Below are 19,152 nucleotides of genomic sequence, written 5' to 3'. Positions count from 1 at the left end.
TCTGGTAGACAGGGCTAAGAATCTGGAAATTGTCTGGAAAGAAACATATGATGCCAAAGATAGGAAACAAAAGAAGAGAAGCAGAGATTATGATGCTCGCAGTGGACAGAATTCTAGCAAGACTGCAAAATCTCATAATCAATCTTGGCAATCAGGGAAGCAAGGATCTTATGGAAAAACTATTCAGCAAGAGAAGCATAAGTGTGATGCATGTGGTGGTACGAGTGGTTGATAGAAAAGAGCAAGTGTTGAGGAGGCGCACGATTCCTTATGTTAAGATCCAGTGGAGCAATCATTCAGAACGAGAGGCCACGTGGGAGCTGGAGGACGAGATGAAGGAAAAATATCCGGACCTTTTTGCAAGCTAAGGTATGTTAAATTTGGAAGACCTAGAGTTTTTTTTTTAAAAAATTTCGAGGACGAAATTTTCTTAAGGGGGAGAGAATGTGAGATACGGGGCTGAAGTCGGCAGCCCCAGCCGACTTCAGCCCCGATCCTGATATGGGAGGAACCGGAGAGGATCGCCATCCTCTCCGACTCCTCCGGGGGACCAAAAGGGGCAAGGACGCCGCGGGTATTCCGCGGCGCCCCCCCTAGCCAATCCGCGGCCAATTCACGGCCGCAGATCTCGCCCGGCCGCCGCGATTTTCGCGGCGGAGGGCCGTTATGGTGGGGACGATAAAAACCCCACCCTTTCTTCCCTAGGGCACCACCGAACCCCCCTCCTCTCCTCCTCCTCCCTCTTCTTCCTCTGCTCTTGCCTCCCAAGTGGCTGGTGGGCCGCCGGATCCACCACCATCACCACCCGTGCCCTCCCCCGTTTTGGGATCCACTTCCCTTTCGAAAAGTGTCGCCGTCGCCATCGCCGCCGCTTGACATCGGACCGAGCCTCCCCCGACCGAGATCCGCCACCTCCGTCGACCGTCGGTAAGCATCCCTCCTCCTTGCTTTCATGGATTTTGTTCTCCCTGTTTCAGCCCCAAGCAACCGAGTCGGTTGCTTCTCCTTCCCGTCGGCCACAGCAACAGTCGCCGGCCGCCATGGCGGCCGGCTGGCCGTCGACCGAGAGGTGCCCTCCGGCCACCTAGGCCGGCCACCCAGCCAGCCCTTTCCCCTCTCTCTTCTTCCTTCTCTTGCTATCCAACTCCCCTGTCCATGGGGAGTTTGGGGAAGATGAAGGCCCATCGTGGGCCGAACTGGGCCAACTTGGGCCTGGTTCACTAGGGGCCCAACTTGGGCCCAGTTCAATAGTGTTGGGCCCAGATGGGCCATAATCTTTTGTGGGCCCAATTTGGGCCCAGTTCAGCCTAGTTCGGGCCCTATTTGGGTCGTACCCTTTTGTGGGCCCAATCCAAATCCGAAACCCAGTCCAAACCCGAAACCCGTTTCGAACCCGAACTCGAACCCGAAACCCAATAGTATTATTTTTGATTTTTGCTTAGCTCTGAAATTAACAAAGAAATTAATTAAATGTTAACAGGTGAACCTGATCCGCCTACCTGAAGTAGGAATTAAGCGAGAAGAGGTAAGTAACTTAATACTTCAAGTGTGATTTTCAAATAAATAGATTAAATTCTGAAATATGTTTTGTATTTAGTAAAATGGGTCTGGCATGTTAAATTTAATTTGAAAATTATGCTCTGAAATCCATCCGTAAACTATGACTGAAAAATTTATGAAATCTGTTTTTATATATATATATATTCTCAGCATGGCTATGATCTGTTCTGTTCTGTTCTGGCCCCGCCAATGGGGATTATACGTTGGACCTGTCGACTTGTAATCTGTGAGGAACCGGTTTCGACACCGCGCCACCGGTAATTAGAATAGTGGTTTCTGGACACCGTTTCCACCGGTGACTAACAATAGTGGTTTCTGGCACTCTGTGCAACCCATGCCACTGGGTTACGTGGCCGTAGCCTATCATGTTGAGATTATGATATCAGAGTTTTATAAAAACAAAAATGATATTATTTGTGATTTGTTTCAAGCATTGTCCTGTATTTTGATCTGATATGCTCTGACCCCACTCTGGGGTATTTTGTTGCTTACTGGGCTAGTGTAGCTCATTATTCTGTTTTCTCCATTTTTCAGATCCAGAGGCTTGATCGCACGGGATTGGGGAGTGCGTTAGAATTTCCGATGATTCTTCAGTTATTAGCATTTTAGTTAGTTTAGTTTGGACATTTGAATTATGTTGGCATATGTTATTTTGGAATTTTGTAAGACCGCTTTTGAACAATTTAAATAATTATGTTATCTTTGAAAAGCTGTATTCTGCTTTGATATGATCTGCTGCTTTGCACGCCCGTGCGGCCCGCCGTGCGGGCGTGCGGCGTCTGCCGCGCCTCGGGCTCGGGGCGTGACAGATTTAGTTCACTACATCATGTGATTAGATCGTGATCTTCTTCCTTCTTGTTTGTTTTTGGTACAACAATGATTTACAGCATACGCACGTGAGTACATCTAGAAGAGCCAGCGAGTAGTATACGACATAAGGACTGCAGTAAAGACGCAGTATCCTCCTAGAAAAAATCATCCGAATAGTGTGCAGTATAGAAAGCAACCCAATCAGTTGCCCCGTTCGCCTTCCAAAGTACATGCGAAGCCCAAAATGAGGCAAGCCCATCCACAATGCGACAAGAATCTTGACATAATAGGTACATATCCGCCCTATTAACTCTGCTTTGGATCCGGTTAATTACTGTGGCCGAGTTTCCCTCGAGAAAGAGATTAGGTCAGCCCCCAAATGCCGCTAGCATATATGAGACCCTTCCATGCCGCACATAGCTCCACCAAGAGTAGTCTCAGTGTCTCACCAAAGATCGTGATCTTATTATTGGGTTTGAAGATGTGGAGAGCGGTCCACACTTTCCTCGGGCTCGAGTCACGCAATCCGCGGTTCTTTTAATGAAACGTATACCTCCTACGTGTTTCGATTCTAATGGGCAACGACTAAGAAACATCAAACTGAGGGAATTAATTTATATCAAAATAATGCTGCGGTGCAGCTTACTGACTTTCCTTTCCATTTCCAGGTTATCCGAGAGCGGTTTAAGGTGTTCTACTTTTCCGGCGACAGACGGCTGGAAACCTCGCCGGGGACGCGATTTCGCCGACGTATTCGCCGGAGCTCTTCGTTCCACTTCGATTGATGGAATATTTGAAGAACGATAGCAGCGGTATGTCTCTCCTCCACGTCTCGAGTTTTCCGTTTCTTTATCCTTTTCCGGTCGATTTCTTCGTTCTTATTGAGTTCAGTTGTCTTATTTTTGACGTTCTGTTGATTATGTTTGTGTTTAGGGTTTTTCCGTTCGAGGTTTTGGGATTCTTTAGGGCATAAATGGGATTGACGTGATGCCCTTTCTTTGGGATTGAAAGGGTCGTGGTTTTGATGATGAAAGAGGGTTCGTGATGGGGTTTTCGTATTGGGCCAGGGTTTTCGAGATTTAGATATGCCTTTGGGTTTCTTGAATCGTTAAGCGAGCTAGAAAGGATTTTGATTTAAGTTGATTTAAGTTCTCTTTTGATATATTTTGAACGGGAGTTCTAGGGTTTTGAAGATCTGGTACTGGTTTTCGTGGTTTAGAATGGCACAAAAGTGTGAATAAATTGAAACCGAAGGTTTGGATGCATTTCAGTGGCCTTTGTAGCTACCTTATATCTATTTTTCTCCATTAAAATTGATCATAAGAGTAGCACTCGTACCATTCCTATGGATAATATATCGTTGTGAAGTTGGACTTGATGCAACTCATGCGCCGAATGCAAGTTTCAGTGGATTAATGGATTTTATCTAGATTAGTTCTTTAAATCTATATCAAATTATTTTAAGATGATAGTTCAACTACATGCTGTATTGCACTATTAGTGTTTTTTTTTATCAGAGTGTATTTGGTTTTTCACTGTTCAAAGATTGTTTGGATTCTTGTTTATTTAGTCCCAGATATTTGTATGAATACCAGTTTACTTGTGTACTTTTGACTTCGAATCTTTTGGTACCTACATGACCATTGTTAATATTATTGCAGTAAACATCCTCTCTTTATCTCATCAAAAAATTTTCATTATAATTATTTTTCTTGTTTCCCAAATTACCACTCATTGCTGCAAATCTCTTTCACGATATTGCTTTCTTCATGATGTATGGTTTGGGATGGACCATCTTTCCATTCATGAGCTCTTCATGAATATGTAGTGAACTTGTGGGGACAACAGCTTTCATAAGTGAAAACAATTTATTGTGGTAGATTTGGAAATGATTGTAGTCTCAAGCTTTGATAGTATGTTTTCCTGAATGTAATTTGTACTAATTATATGCACACATGGCAATCCATGTTGAGGGGAGTAGATATATCTTGCTTTGGCTCGGAACTGGAGTTAGATTAATTTAATTCCTAAAGCTAGGATTGTTTGACTTTGTTATTTATTTATGGATGTGTATTCATATATATGGTATTGATAGTTAAGAATGTTAAGTGACAATGTTTGTGTTGGAAACAGACTGACATACTACATCTGGTCAATCGCACATTTATCATGGATAAAGGTAAATTGGGACAAAGCTAAGTATTGAGATATGATCTTAATGACTGAGTCTTAGGGAGAGATCTGATTTAAGGTTGGGTTTGGAGAGAAAAAATGGAGCAGATGGGTTGAAAATAAGTGATCACAAGTGCAGATCCTTAAGCTCGAGTTTCAAAACATGAGGTGTAGAGTCTACCTTTTCATTAAGTGAAAAATAAAAAGAACCAACCATTTGTTTAACACTCTATCTCATCTTTTATAAAATCAGCTTTGATGATGATAAAGGTGAAGTCTATCACAATCCTCTATGGCTTGGCATTTTAATTCTCGTCCCTCTATTTGTAAAGGAGTCCTTCTTATCTGATTGATGTGGAGAAGGGGCTTTGGATTTATTTTTCTGGGAAACCTGAAATTCTTTTCAAATGTGTGGCTAGCAAGTAGCTTGCAAGAAGGTATTTGTAATTTTAGCAAAAGGTTTAGTAAGGTGATCCTAGATCAATGGTTAGCTAGGATTTCATACCAATCTAGTTTTGGGGGTAGGAAAAGATAAAAAAGAACTAACCAGCACATAATGTGTGAAAGGGTAAAGTAGATTGCTTTTGTGGAGCCTTTAGCAACAAAGTGCCTAAGAAATCATCCCTAGTTTTGATGGTAGCAGTATCTAAGTCATGATACTACTCTATCTGGAGGCAGAGGTTCTAATATCTAAGGTTGTCAAATTGCCTACGTGAAGCCAGATTGTGGACACCCTTTATGGCCTAAGGAAGCACCTAGGTGGCTGCCTAGGGAGGAATGCACTAAAAGTCTTAATTACGAATGCCTTCAATGGCATACATAGATCAGTATATGCATATATCACATATGCACTCTTATTTCACAATATATGACATTATAAAACCTTTTTCCACAATAAATCCAAAGATCAAAATCTACAAGAAGGAGAGCCTAATACAAATGGTGCCATCACAACAATCAGCACGCCGGGCAGCGAACACCAAGCAAGAAGTAGAAGAAGGAAAAACAAGAGAATAGTGGGGAAGTAGCAGCTGACAGATTGTAGGTCCATAGCAAACACCTGTCAGGAAGGAAAAGAAAAGGAGGTGGAGACAAGCATAACAGAGACTAACAAGCAAGATGAAGGACAAAAACATTAAAAATAGGAAGAGCATGGCCAAATGAAGCAGAAACGATAGTAGAGGAAAATGAAAAGAAGGAGAAGGAGAAGAAGAAGAAGGAGAGGGAGCAAGAGGATTTAGGTAACTTCATTTGATGACTTGTCATTGCCCACTGGAAAGGCTCTTCTAGAACATGTTGATTTTAAGTAATCATATTTTGTTCACCGGGAAGTATAAGGAGTAAACTATTCAAGGTTCTCCGGAACAAGTTGGCTAGTGGGAAACATATGGAGTTAGGTAAATATCCTTCAAATTTATGAAAAGTTTGGATAGCAAAGAAAATGCAATATGATGTTCTTAAAGCTAAGATGCTTTTTTTTTTTTTTTTTGAGTTATTGATTGTTATTACTAGTGTACAACCCTACATATGGGATCACCTATAAAGCTTGTGGAGAACTACCTGGTTTGGCCTTTTCCTTCTTGCAGGGAATCTTGCTTTCCATTAGACATGTCAGATAGGTGGCTGACTTAATCATAACTTCTTTGCAGCACTTAAAAAACCTTGTGCAAAACAAGGTTGCTCAAGGATCTTGCTCACTATAGTTTGGTTTTTCAAATTTTAGTTTAATTTATAGGAAATCTTCACCACTGGTATGCTCCAATCTTGTTGCAACATGTTGATGGAAAAAGTATCTTTTTTCTTGTTACTTAACTGATAAAGAAGTTTAATTAAGCTTCCTGGATGCCAGTTATATATTGAGTTGTTTTTATGTTTAAATGCATGGTGATGGTTGCAGTAGTGGTTACGCACATGCCTTCTTAATGCAAGTAATGAAAATTTTCAGTTTGGAGTTTTTTCAAACAATAACTCTTTGGTTACCCATTCATTATCCTCTACGCCTTGGGATTTGTGGATGGCCTTCTATGCTATTATAAAATTCTTGCATCTTTAACATTCATAAGTTCAACCTTTTGTATGCACTTGAAGTTTGGAACTGTTTACAGTTAGATTATATCTTGCGATCCTTTTGATCATCCACCGTATTAAAATTGTTGTTTGTAAATTTGGTTCTTTTGTGTACAACCTTTTCATTTGGTTTCATTTTATATATCAGGAACTGATGATGATCTTCCAAATCACTCGATCATTTGGAATTCTAGAGGTGTTCTTTATTCGGGAGTTATGAGGATCTCTTCTGGGCCAGTATCTCATGGAGCATGTCTAATAAACATGGAATTTCAAATTCACTGCATGGAGACTGAGGCATATGGTGCTATCTTAAGAGTCTTTATCGCTCAATCTGATGTTCTTTCATGGGTACATCCCACGACCTCTATACGCTTCTTTACCATTATACTTTAAAAAGTTCCTAATACATAAGTAGAGATATTTACATGATTATTGCTAAAGTCCATTCTACATATTTCAGTTAAATGTTTGATTATGATTTTTATGTGATTCATTCCAGGACTGTTGACTTTTCCTATTGTTGTTTCTTTTTCTAATTTATTTCCTCCAAATCTCTTTATAGGGTAAGGAAGGACTCATGTCAGAGTTAAGGAAGGAACTCAGGGTTTCTGATGTTGAGCACAGAGAAATTCTTGGGAAAATCAATTCAGATGCTTCAATCAAGTCCATACGGTGGGGTTATTTCGATTATGGTCTCACTCTTACATCTATATGACAGAATTATGGACTTCTGAGTAATGATAGCTTCTCCATGTTGGTTTCTTGAGTGAATTTTTCAATTGAACTGAACCAGGGAATTGCGTAAGACTATTGATGCTCAAGCGACAACAGTGAACCCTCCTAATTTTGATCCAAATTCCATCAGTCATATATCTCGTAAAAAGTTAAAACCTGGGCATATGACTGTTTCATCATCCCAAAAATACTCACCCCATGCTCAACCCTTGCCAACAGCTGTTCCTTCTTCATTGGCAGTAAGTACTAGTGCATTTGTCGGACTTCTGAATTGTTTTTACACTTCATGTTTCTCTGTCTCTATTTTGCCTTTAGTTTTTAATTGGAATGCAACTTTCCGACAGAAAATATAAAATTTTGTATACCTTGTGTAATATGCATAAGCTGTTATCCTCTGCATAAAGCTTTCTTTTTCATTAAGAGCAATTGAATGCTGAGCAGGATTCATGGTAAGATTGGGAATGACAGAATGGTGGACATATGTGCAGTTGAGTAATTGAAAACTGTTAACATGTTATGGTCATGTTTAAAACAGATGAGAATCAAATTCTGATACAAGATTTCATTTGTGGAACATAAACATACCAGGGTATTCCTAAGAAGACTAGGATAAATGTTGTGTGATGGTATCAAAGGCGGAGAAGACCACCAACTCTGTGTCAAATAGACTCTATATTGCTTTTTGGTCATGAGTTGCTGAGTATCTCATGGGTTTATCATTGAATGAATTTGAATTTATTATACCATGTTATTGACTATTTAATAGGAACTCTGTGGTCGCATCTCCATCCTTTTAAGTACCACTCCACATGGCCCCACGCTCCCTTCAATTTCAGCTTTTAGCGTTTTTTGTTTCCTTTTTGTGTTATAAATGACAGACCTTTTAGTTTCAGTCTGGTTTTTTACCGGAATACTTAACTGTGGTCCCAGCCCTTCCACACTTGCATTCCCTTTTGTCCAGTTTTCTTTATTATTTTCCCAAGACACTCCATCCTGCTTCATGTTTCTATTTTATTCCAGCCAGGCATATGCACCACATGCGGTTAATTCTAGTCTTTCTGATTCATTGACATGATCTTGTAGCAGGGGATCCCCTTCCCCAAAAATTCAATCTATCAAAGTTGATGTTAATTCCTCCTCTTTGTGTTTATGCATTTGGTTTTCACATGTGTAGTTATCAAAAATATGTAGCAAATGTGAAGTTGGAGTTTCAAATCCGACTTTAGGAGACACTCTTTTATACATGATAGCTCTGTTTCAATGAGCAAGGAAGTTAGAACTTTTGTAAATCTTAATTTGACTTTCCTGTACTCCAATTACAGAAATTCATCTAATGTCATGATTAAGATCTACTAGAACTTGGTATTTGTGTTTCAAATCATCTTGTGAAATGACCTTTTTTCAGTGCCATTATTTTTTTTTCTATTGGACTTGTTGTTTCTTGTAGCAAGATTTTCAGCTTTTATAGAATACAGTGATGCTTGTTTCTGATAGTAATGTCTTTGAGTTCTTGTGATGCTTCTACAGCTTAAATGTATATCATGCATTTGTGGTGTGAATATGTAGGGTATGGACATAGGGGAAAAAACTAATATAGATGGTGGGGATGCATGCACTAAATATTTAAGGTAGCTTATTAGGGAAAGGTGTTGTACTTTCTGGTGGAAGGTTGGGACAGAGGAGAGGTAAGTAACGAAGAATCTGCAAGGCCGAGTAGCTGAGTCTAAAAGTTGATAAGATTATTGGTTGATTTCTTTACTAAAATATTTAAGCACATGCTTAATGAAGTAGCAATATAAGCCAAGGGATTCACACTCCTAGGTAGCAAGGCCTTACCTTGAGACATAATTTATTTTTAATTTCAATTATAGGGAAGAAATTTTCAGGAAAAAAGGATAAGAATGATGTGTTAAGAAAATTATGAAGTTTAGTGCACTTGGATTTAGTCAGTATACTGAACTATATTAGAGTGTAGATAAAAAATTGTGTTAGCCAAACATGGATATCTTGTTGAAAGTTCTCTCTTTTCATTATCTATCTTCATGTTTGTGTAACCATAATTTTGGCCTTTGAATTTTAAGTGGACTGCAAAACCTCATAACAAAATCAACATGTTTTAGATCCAACTACACTCTCAACATATCTTTTCTGGAATATACCTATTTCTTTATTGAAACTGCTTCATTTAATTAAATTCTTGACTTTATAGAAAGTTCTATTTAAGAGAAGCACTGAGTGAGGTGTTTGAAATTGTCTTTTGTGTCTTGGGACAATTATGCAATTGCAATGAATAAGTTCTCTTTATGATGTTTTGTATTCATATTATTTTTGATCCTAGAAGATGTTTTGAGATAACTAAAGAGTTCTATTTTTTAGATTTAAATGTTGCATATTGAATTCCTAGATCTTTATGAACAGACACATGCTAGAGAAGCCCAGGGGAATGATAAAGCATCTGTATTCTCCCCTCAAGGGGATGTTGGACAAGCTCTAATACCTGTTCATCAAAACAGGCAAGCACCAAGCACTGGGAAAGCTTGAGGATCGCTCATTCTGCAGACATCCAAGAAGGGGTTTCTTCATTCAGGGGCTGAAAATTTGAAACCTGGATCAGACATAATTGAGATTCGTGCAACTGACAAGCTTATACATGAGGTGAGTGAATGATATCCAACAATAAAGGTGAACTTAGCATGGAAAGTTTTCCAACGTGAATATAGTCTTTTGAAGGATTAGGTGTAATTGAGACTCATGCAACTAATAAGCTTATTTATGCGGTGAGTGAATGATATCCAAAAATAAAGGTGAACTTAACATGGAAAGTTTTCCAGTATTAATATAATGTTTTGAAGGATTAGGTGTATTATTGAGGAAGAGGGTTTACAAGTATTAGGATTGTCATTTACTTTCCAGAATGGATTCTGCTCTTTGATTTGGATGACTGCATATATTCATTATATATGAAATTCCTTCCAAGCAATGTAGCATTAACCTTTCTTGTTATCTGAAAGTGCTGGTGTTTTCCCTAACTTTGTTTCATAGGTTGAGAGGGTTTGTGGTGGAGAGAACCCTGATCCAGCTCAGCTAGAAAAGGTGAAAATAATGCTCAGAGTAAGTCATTTCATATTTTACTTGCTTGTCTGCATGTTCAATTCAAACCTTGGGTTTCATCCAGTTTAACCTTAAGAATTAGGCTCTCAGATCCTAATCATACTTATGCAATTCTGTAGCAGGGTCATGAAAGAGCTCTTCTGGAAGCAATCGGAAAACTTGCTGATGTATCAGATGGTAATGAATCAGTAACTAGTATAACCTTGTTATGTTGCTACTTTCTTTGCTGATCAAATTTAAGAGTGATGGTTTTGAATCCCAGATGACTCATCTGATCATGGACCGCATTGGTACCCTAGTGGAGAGGCAAAGAGGAATGGACGTGGAGTTCATACTGCTGTTTATGAGCAGTTCGATGGGACAAGAAGCTATCACAGGGAAGGATATGGTAAGGACCACACAGGAAGAGTGAGAATTCCGTGCATTGATCTGCAAGATGATGAGTATGACCAAGGTTGCTGAAATACCGTAACATGTGGCTTCACCCGTTTACTTGTTTTGTTGGGTTTAAATGATGTCAGATTGACCTGGATGTCTATCACTGCATCTGAACTCGTTTCATTTGTCTGCTCTCGGGGAATAGTCATATAGTGTTAACTGACTTAGCTCTTTTCCTCCCTGCTAACACCATTTGTATATGCTAGAATTGTTGGGCTCTGTCCATATGCTTTTATGTGGCCTTTTGATTCCAAGTTGGTGTGTTCTCCTGATATCTCTCTTGGAGTTTGTTTTTCTTCCATAAAGGGCTGGAGAATGAAGCCTTCGTCCTGTGAAAACAGACTTAGCATAATGTTAGTAGATAATTTGGGCCCCCACTTAATTACATGTAAACATTATTTTAGGGGCACTTAACTGCAGTAAATGTAATATACGTTTGGCATAGTGATGGTTGTTCCAGGTCTTTATTTCAGAAACATTTGTATATTGACAAATAGTTTCATTACACGATTAACACAGTCTGTTGTATTCAATTTGTAATGCCTAATTTCGCCAAGACTAAAAGGGTGGATAGCATCTTGAATTTTGTAGGGTGCATAGAAGAATTGTTCAGGTTACAGGAAGTTTGTTTTTATGTGAACAGGGAACAAAATTTGGCCAAGCTTTTCCTCTGCTATAGGTAAAAGCATCATGGATAACAATTGGAAGAACAGCTGGGTACTCTTTTTCTCTGTTGTGTTGCTGTTTATATTGTAGTCATGGTTCAACAGTTGCAGACTTGCAGTTCAGACTGTAGTCTGCTGTGGCCTATTCCGCAGGGGTCGTCCTCTCGCAGCAGTGGGGTACATGGGCAAGGTAACCCACTCCATCCTTGTGCGATTCCATGCGAGGCACTTCAGGTCATGAGTTTTATCTTATTTGACTGCTAGAAGAGTGGAGCATAAATTTTAAAGCCATTATAACATTGAAGGTTTGTGGGGCTTGTTTCAACAGGATTCTATTGAAAAAGGAAAAGTAAATAAAATGTAAAAAGCAGCATGGAAGCATTATAAATGGAAGCATTATAAATACTAGTGATGGATATGTGCATTGCAAAATATGGATGGTTCGGATTTTTTTTTTTTAGAATTTGCTAGAGTGAAAATGGATTGGATATAAATTGGATATTAGTATATCTATATCTATATCCATTTCAATTTGCTATGGATATGAATATTAAATGGATACAAATTACGGATGGAGATTGGACCTCTATACTTTACAAATCACCAAAGATACTATTTTATAGAAAGCAAATTGATCTGAAGACATACTAATGTTATCACTTATTTAATTTGAAATGTATGTGCTATCTAAGGCTAAATAAAATTGCAAATAAAATTAAATATTCAGTCAGAATTTTGTGTACTCATCATATTCATGTATGTTTTGCTTTGATTGATATGAATAATCTGTGGATATTAAGTTAGGTGCTAATTTTACTATCCATAGACCATAAATAAATCCGGATGGATGTTATCTGATCCATTTTCAACAATAGGATATGCACATATAAAATTAAAATGAAATAGCTCAATTTAAAGGTCTGCAAGTCTAGCAGCATAATGGCGTCCATAATTTTCCTACTATGGGCTCGTTTGGTTCGCGGGAAGTATTTTCCCTCCTAGGAATATGGGAATCATATTCCTAGGAAGAGGATACCTAGGAAAGTACTTTTGGCATGTTTGGTTAACCATGGGAAAGTGACAAATTTCCAAAGTGCTTATGTTTGGTTGACCATCCACTTTCCTAGGAAAGTTATGTATAATTTCTATTATGCCCTTAATAAAAATTAGGTCTTTAATGCCTCTTTAATGCTTATTTAATGCTGAAGGGTCTTTTTGGGAAAAAATAAAAAAGGAGTGATTCCCACCTCATGGGAAAGTAACTTTCCTATGTTTCTCATGGGAAAGACTTTCCCATGAAATGTGGGAATCATATTCCCATGGGAATACAACTTTTCCATCTCTCTCCTTTGAAAACTTCAACCAAACAAGAGGCATTTCATTACTTTTCCGTTGACCACACTTTCCCCCCTCCTTTTCCTGCGAACCAAACGAGCCCTATATGGAAACATTCATGTAGTGTGGATGTGAGATCCCGAAACTGGGCCCGGTCCATTGACTGGCCCAGCCCAAATTTTGGCCTCACATGCGTCGCACGTGAGGGCGTGTGGGGGGGGGGGGGGGGGGGGGGAGCCATCCCGAAGAAGCTGGCTCCCCCATTCTTTTTTAGGGCTTCTCCTCTCATTGAAGGGATTGGAAGAGGAGCCGCTGCCAGCCGAGAGAGAGGGAGAGAGAGAGAGAGAGCCGCTGAAGCCCCGCTCCTCTTCGGTTCGGGTGGTCTTTCGCTACTTTCTTTACCGCCGGAGAAGAAAAAAGCCGCCGGATCTTCGCCGAGGCTGAGGTAAGGTTCCTAATTTCATTTCTCTGTTAAACCATTTAAGAAAGAAAGAAAGAAAGAAAGAAAGAAAGAAAGAAAGAAGAAGAGAGGGAAGAGGGGACTTACTCGTGTGCAGCCGCGAGCACCGCCGATGTTGCGGGTCCCCGCTGTGGGCTCTTCCTCTCTTGAGCTCTCTTTCTCCTCCATGGGAAGAAGGAGAGAGCCGGCGGACGTCTCCCGAGCTCGCCGACCTCCCTTCGTGGGAGAAGAAAGAAGAAGAGAGAAAGGAGGGGGGGGTAGGAGAAGAAGTCGGGAGAAGAGGAGGAGGAGAAAGAAAGAGAAAGAAGAAAGAAAGGGGGGAAGGAAGAAAAGAAGTCAGAGGAAGCTTCGGGAGAAGAAGGAGAAAAGAAAAAGAAAAGGGAAGGGAAGGAAAGAAAAGAAAAGAAAAAGAAAAGAAAAAGAAAATAAAAGAAAAGAAAAGCAAGAAAAAGAAAAAAAAATAAATAAATAAAGGGAGAGGGTGGTTTACGGGTATGAACCCGAACCCGAACTCGAATCCGGGGCGCTAGACACTTCTGCAGGGTCGGCCCTGAAAGAATGTTAAAATTTAAGTTTTATATATATTGTGATTAATTTTAAAAGAAAATATGATTTTTGGATATTAGGTTCTGCAAGGAATTTGTGAGATTAATTGGATTGTTGTGGATCGCGTTCAATGTAAGTAATGAACTGCCTTCGCTAGACTCTTCATTTATATAATATTATTTTTGTATCGAATAAATTGTTAATGAATTTATATATGATTTATGAATTTTACGAGATGATGCTTTGAATGAAAAATGGATATGTGAATTGGAATAATATTTTTCGGACTATTGTTATATTACTGTTCTTGCATTGTATATGCATATTTAGATCGGATTATAATATATCTATTATGTTACAAAAGAATTTTGATGTGCATCAGATTTAGAACTCTCAGCCTGGCTATGTTCTGGACCCTGCCAATAGGGGGTTATGCATTGGCAATTCTGGCCCCACCACAGGGTATAAGTGTGGTATTCTGGCCCACTCCGCAGGGTATGAGTGCGGTATTCTGGCCCACTCCGCAGGGTGTAAGTGCGGTTCTGTTTCTAGCCTAGCCACATGATATAAGTGTGGTCGTAACTAAAGGCTGATGAGATGAATGTGATTTATTTCGAATCAGATTTATGATTATGTATGTGGATATTTGAAAGATACGGATTTCAATGAATTTGTGCTTGAAAAGAAATTGATTTATTATGTTGATTCATCGTAATTTGTATTTATATTTTATGTTATTATATGAATTGACTAGTTAAGGTGTTTATTACTTACTGGGCTGTCTAGCTCATTATACGATTTCTTACTGTTTTTACAGATCCGAAGAATTAGCTCGATCCGAAGTTTTACAATATGGGAGAGCGAATACAAGAATTATGACACAAGTTATCTTAGATTAGGTTTTATTTAAATTAATGTTCTATCTTTATTGTTCCGCTGCGCATTGAGAACTGTGAAACTTTATAATTTGTGTCAGTCAATGGAATAAGATTGCATTTATTTCAGTTGAATTATGTTAGTTATATATTTGAGATATTTGTTTAGATGCCTTGCATGCTCGTAGGAAGAGTTCCCTACGGGTGTGCGGCGGTTGGCGCGACCCCCGGCTCGCGATCTCGGGCCGGGGGCATGACAACTTTTATGGTATCAGAGCGTAATTGGATAAATTATGAGATAAGAAAATCTGACATGACATGAGTGTAGGTGGGTAGACACTAGGGACATTGGAACGTTAGTTTATGATGATTGTAACAACCATTCTATGTACTTGTAATGAACTGGTAAGCTTATTATTGGCATGCTGCTATATGATAGACATAGCTTAGGATGCCTCCACGTCGAACGAGAAAGACTACTCGCAGAGCTACTAATAAGGCACTCAACCCGCAAAATAACAACACACCCCAACAAGTTGGTAACACCCCTCAGCAGGAGAGAATCGTCAATCCTGCTAGTGATACTCAGACAGGACAACAAGAACCGGGCCTAGGCCAGGTTATGCAGACCATAGTGGGCCTTATGCAGATGCAACAACAGGTACAACAGCAGTTGCTCCAACAACAAGCGCAGTTGCCCCAGACACAGCCACAGCAAGGACGAGGGAAACAGTGTGAACAACGTAGCAATATTGCTGAATTTAAGAGGTTGGCTCCTCCAGCTTTCAAGGGGACTACAGAACCGTTGGAAGCAGACAACTGGCTTACAGAGATGGAAAAAACATTTGCTGTCTTGAGATGCCAGGATGATGAAAAGATTTTGTTTGCATCATACAAGATGCAATGTGAGGCATTCAACTGGTGGCGGATGTTGGAACATAAATATGAACAGGATAGGGAGCCACTCACTTGGGAAAAATTTCGAGGAGCCTTTTATGATAAGTATTTTCCTCGGAGTGTAAGGACGCAAAAAGAGCAGGAGTTTATTCATCTAAAGCAAAGAAATATGACTGTTGCAGAATATGAAGCTAAATTTACCGAGCTAGCTAAATTTGTTCCAAAGTTAGTCGAGGATGAGCTAGATCGAGCGCATAAATTTGAGATGGGACTAAAGACTGAAATTAGAAAACAAGTGGTACCTTATGAATTGACTACCTATGCAGCTGTGGTAAATAAGGCTTTGATAATTGAAAGGGAAGTTAATGATGAACGGTTGGAAAGGGAAAGAAATCAAAAGAAGAGGAACATGTCAAATGAATTCCAGGGGCAAAGCAATGAAAACGCCGAAAGTTCAAATAAGAAATCTACGAGTGACAATCCTAAGCAGATGAATAACAATAAATGTTCCAGATGTGGTAAGGCTCATGTAGACAAGGATTGCCATTGGAACACCGGCGCCTGTTTTAGATGTGGTAAGATAGGTCATAAAATTGCAGACTGCCCACAAAGAAACGAGACTAGACCTACTCAGGCAATGGAAGGAAGCCAGGGGCCAAAGACTCAAGGAAGAGTAATTGCACTTACACAGCAAGATGCACAGGCTTCTGATGTGTTGACGGCAGGTATTAATCTAGTCCCAATATTTATTTATATTTATTGTTTAGCCATGCCCACTGATCTTTGTTAGACAACTCATTATGCTGCTAGAAAGGATTAAATAGTTACATAATTTTTTTTTTTGATTAATTGTCAAAAGAAGAATATAAACTTTTAAATTTCGAAAGTGTTCACACGGATGAAGACATAAAAATGAATGTACCAATAAGCAAGTAATTCTACAAAAAAAAAAAAAAAATCTAGACTTGACACGAGTATGTTGAGGTTTAAATTAGTGTGTGCAGAGAAAGTGTGGTGAATGGAATTATTTGATATTGATCAAAAAGACGACTTTGATTTGAAAAGTGTTATGACTTGATTTGGAAGAAGTATTCTCTACTCTTGAACTGCATGTACGAAAATTTCGTGGACGAAATTTCTTTTAAGGGGTGGAGGATGTGAGATCCCGAAACTGGGCCCAGTCCATTGACCGGCCTAGCCCAAATTTTGGCCTCACGTGCGTCGCACGTGAGGGCATGTGAGAGGGGGGGGGGGAGCCATCCCGAAGAAGCCGGCTCCCCCATTCTTTTTTAGGGCTTCTCCTCTCATTGAAGGGATTGGAAGAGGAGCCGCTGCCGGCCGAGAGAGAGGGAGAGAGAGAGAGAGAGAGAGAGCCACTGAAGCCCCGTTCCTCTTCGGTTCGGGTGGTCTTCCGCTACTTCCTTTGCCACCGGAGAAGAAGAAAGCCGCCGGATCTTCGCCGAGGTTGAGGTAAGGTTCCTAATTTCATTTTTCTGTTAAACCATTTAAAAAGAAAGAAAGAAAGAAAGAAAGAAGAAGAGAGGGAAGAGGGGACTTACCCGTGTGTGGCCGCGAGCACCGCCGATGCTGCGGGTCCCCGCTGCGGGCTCTTCCTCTCTTGAGCTCTCTTTCTCCTCCATGGGAAGAAGGAGAGAGCCGGCGGACGTCTCCCGAGCTCGCCGACCTCCCTTCGTGGGAGAAGAAAGAAGAAGAGAGAAGGGGGGGGGGGGGGGGGGGGGGGGAGGAGAAGAAGTCGGGAGAAGAGGAGGAGGAGAAAGAAAGAGAAAGAAAAAAGAAAGGGGGGAAGGAAGAAAAGAAGTCAGAGGAAGCTTCGGGAGAAGAAGGAGAAAAGAAAAAGAAAAGGGAAGGGAAGGAAAGAAAAGAAAAGAAAAAGAAAAGAAAAAGAAAATAAAAGAAAAGAAAAGCAAGAAAAGAAAAAGAAAATAAAAGAAAAGAAAAGCAAGAAAAAGAAAAAGAAAAAAAAATAAATAAAGGGAGAGGGTGGTTTACGGGTATGAACCCGAACCCGAACTCGAACCCGAACCCGGGGCGCTAGACACTTCTGCAGGGTCGGCCCTGGAAGAATGTTAAAATTTAAGTTTTATATATATTGTGATTAATTTTAAAAGAAAATATGATTTTGGATATTAGGTTCTGCAAGGAATTTGTGAGATTAATTGGATTGTTGTGGATCGCGTTCAATGTAAGTAATGAACTGCCTTCGCTAGACTCTTCATTTATATAATATTATTTTTGCATCGAATAAATTGTTAATGAATTTATATGTAATTTATGAATTTTACGAGATGATGCTTTGAATGAAAAATGGATATGTGAATTGGAATAATATTTTTCGGACCATTGTTATATTACTGTTCTTGCATTGTATATGCATATTTAGATCGGATTATGATATATCTATTATGTTACAAAAGAATTTTGATGTGCATCAGATTTAGAACTCTCAGCCTGGCTATGTTCTGGACCCTGCCAATAGGGGGTTATGCATTGGCAATTCTGGCCCCACCACAGGGTATAAGTGTGGTATTCTGGCCCACTCCGCAGGGTATAAGTGCGGTATTCTGGCCCACTTCGCAGGGTATAAGTGCGGTTCTGTTTCTGGCCTAGCCACAGGGTATAAGTGTGGTCGTAGCTAAAGGCTGATGAGATGAATGTGATTTGTTTCGAATCAGATTTATGATTATGTATGTGGATATTTGAAAGATACGGATTTCAATGAATTTGTGCTTGAAAAAGGAATTGATTATGTTATTATGTTGATTCATCGTAATTTGTATTTATATTTTATGTTATTATATGAATTGACTAGTTAAGGTGTTTATTACTTACTGGGCTGTCTAGCTCATTATACGATTTCTTACTGTTTTTACAGATCCGAAGAGTTAGCTCGATCCGGGGTTTTACAATATGGGAGAGCGAATACAAGAATTATGACACAAGTTATCTTAGATTAGGTTTTATTTAAATTAATGTTCTATCTTTATTGTTTCGCTGCGCATTGAGAACTGTGAAACTTTATAATTTGTGTCGGTCAATGGAATAAGATTGCATTTATTTCAGCTGAATTATTTTAGTTATATATTTGAGATATTTGGTTTAGATGCCTTGCATGCTCGTAAGGAGAGTTCCCTACGGGTGTGCGGCGGTTGGCGCGACCCCCGGCTCGCGATCTCGGGCCGGGGGTGTGACAGGACACATTCTGGATAGCTCCAACATAACTTCGCGAGCCGGGGGCGTGACAGGACACATTCTGGATAGCTCCAACATAACTTTCCCCTGACATTAAGGTCCTTGTCATTCACATATTTTTTTATCAAAGTTTTCTGCAGAGAGCATACAAACACCAAGAGACGCATGCATTCAGGGATGTGATCAGGCCACTCAAGCTGGTGAGTTAGCATGTTTCTTCCAATCCATCAAAGCCCAACTACACTCCTAATGGTTGAGCCCACGAAGG

General features: G+C 39.8%; 1 protein-coding gene and 1 long non-coding RNA gene across 5 annotated transcripts; both read left to right on the top strand.

The window, feature by feature from the left end:
- Nucleotides 1-2,810: 2,810 nt before the first annotated feature.
- LOC103718447 (protein EMSY-LIKE 3-like) lies at nt 2,811-11,429 on the top strand. 4 transcript variants are annotated; one of them, XM_008807277.3, is made up of 9 exons: nt 2,811-2,917; nt 3,039-3,182; nt 6,758-6,960; nt 7,175-7,284; nt 7,406-7,586; nt 9,766-10,002; nt 10,390-10,458; nt 10,581-10,635; nt 10,721-11,429. In XM_008807277.3, exons 2-6 carry the CDS (start codon nt 3,155-3,157, stop codon nt 9,886-9,888), a joined length of 645 nt encoding a protein of 214 aa, XP_008805499.1. In that variant the 5' UTR covers nt 2,811-2,917; nt 3,039-3,154; the 3' UTR covers nt 9,889-10,002; nt 10,390-10,458; nt 10,581-10,635; nt 10,721-11,429. The 4 variants fall into 4 exon arrangements, with proteins under 4 accessions (XP_008805499.1, XP_026664820.1, XP_026664821.1 ...); XM_026809019.2 differs by lacking the exon at nt 2,811-2,917 and having other exon boundaries at nt 2,937-3,182; nt 9,861-10,002; XM_026809020.2 differs by lacking the exon at nt 2,811-2,917 and having other exon boundaries at nt 2,937-3,182; nt 9,861-10,002; nt 10,578-10,635.
- A 1,686-nt stretch (nt 11,430-13,115) lies between these two features.
- LOC120106071 lies at nt 13,116-18,760 on the top strand. Its single transcript, XR_005508300.1, has 3 exons — nt 13,116-13,341; nt 13,983-14,034; nt 18,568-18,760. It is a non-coding gene; the product is annotated as an uncharacterized LOC120106071 (long non-coding RNA).
- The last annotated feature ends 392 nt before the right edge of the window (nt 18,761-19,152 follow it).

Source organism: Phoenix dactylifera, unplaced genomic scaffold (assembly GCF_009389715.1).
Source record: "Phoenix dactylifera cultivar Barhee BC4 unplaced genomic scaffold, palm_55x_up_171113_PBpolish2nd_filt_p 000447F, whole genome shotgun sequence".
In the NCBI taxonomy this organism is placed as follows: domain Eukaryota; kingdom Viridiplantae; phylum Streptophyta; class Magnoliopsida; order Arecales; family Arecaceae; genus Phoenix; species Phoenix dactylifera.
This window is presented reverse-complemented; position numbering and strand designations above follow the sequence as displayed.

What these genes read in the sequence shown, in the direction of transcription:
- LOC103718447 (XM_008807277.3), top strand. Translation starts at nt 3,155, where the DNA reads ATGGAATATTTGAAGAACGATAGCAGCG. An exon ending in TTTGAAGAACGATAGCAGCG is followed by an intron (nt 3,183 to 6,757) that starts GTATGTCTCTCC and finishes TTTATATATCAG; the next exon opens with GAACTGATGATGATCTTCCA. An exon ending in GCTTCAATCAAGTCCATACG is followed by an intron (nt 7,285 to 7,405) that starts GTGGGGTTATTT and finishes GAACTGAACCAG; the next exon opens with GGAATTGCGTAAGACTATTG.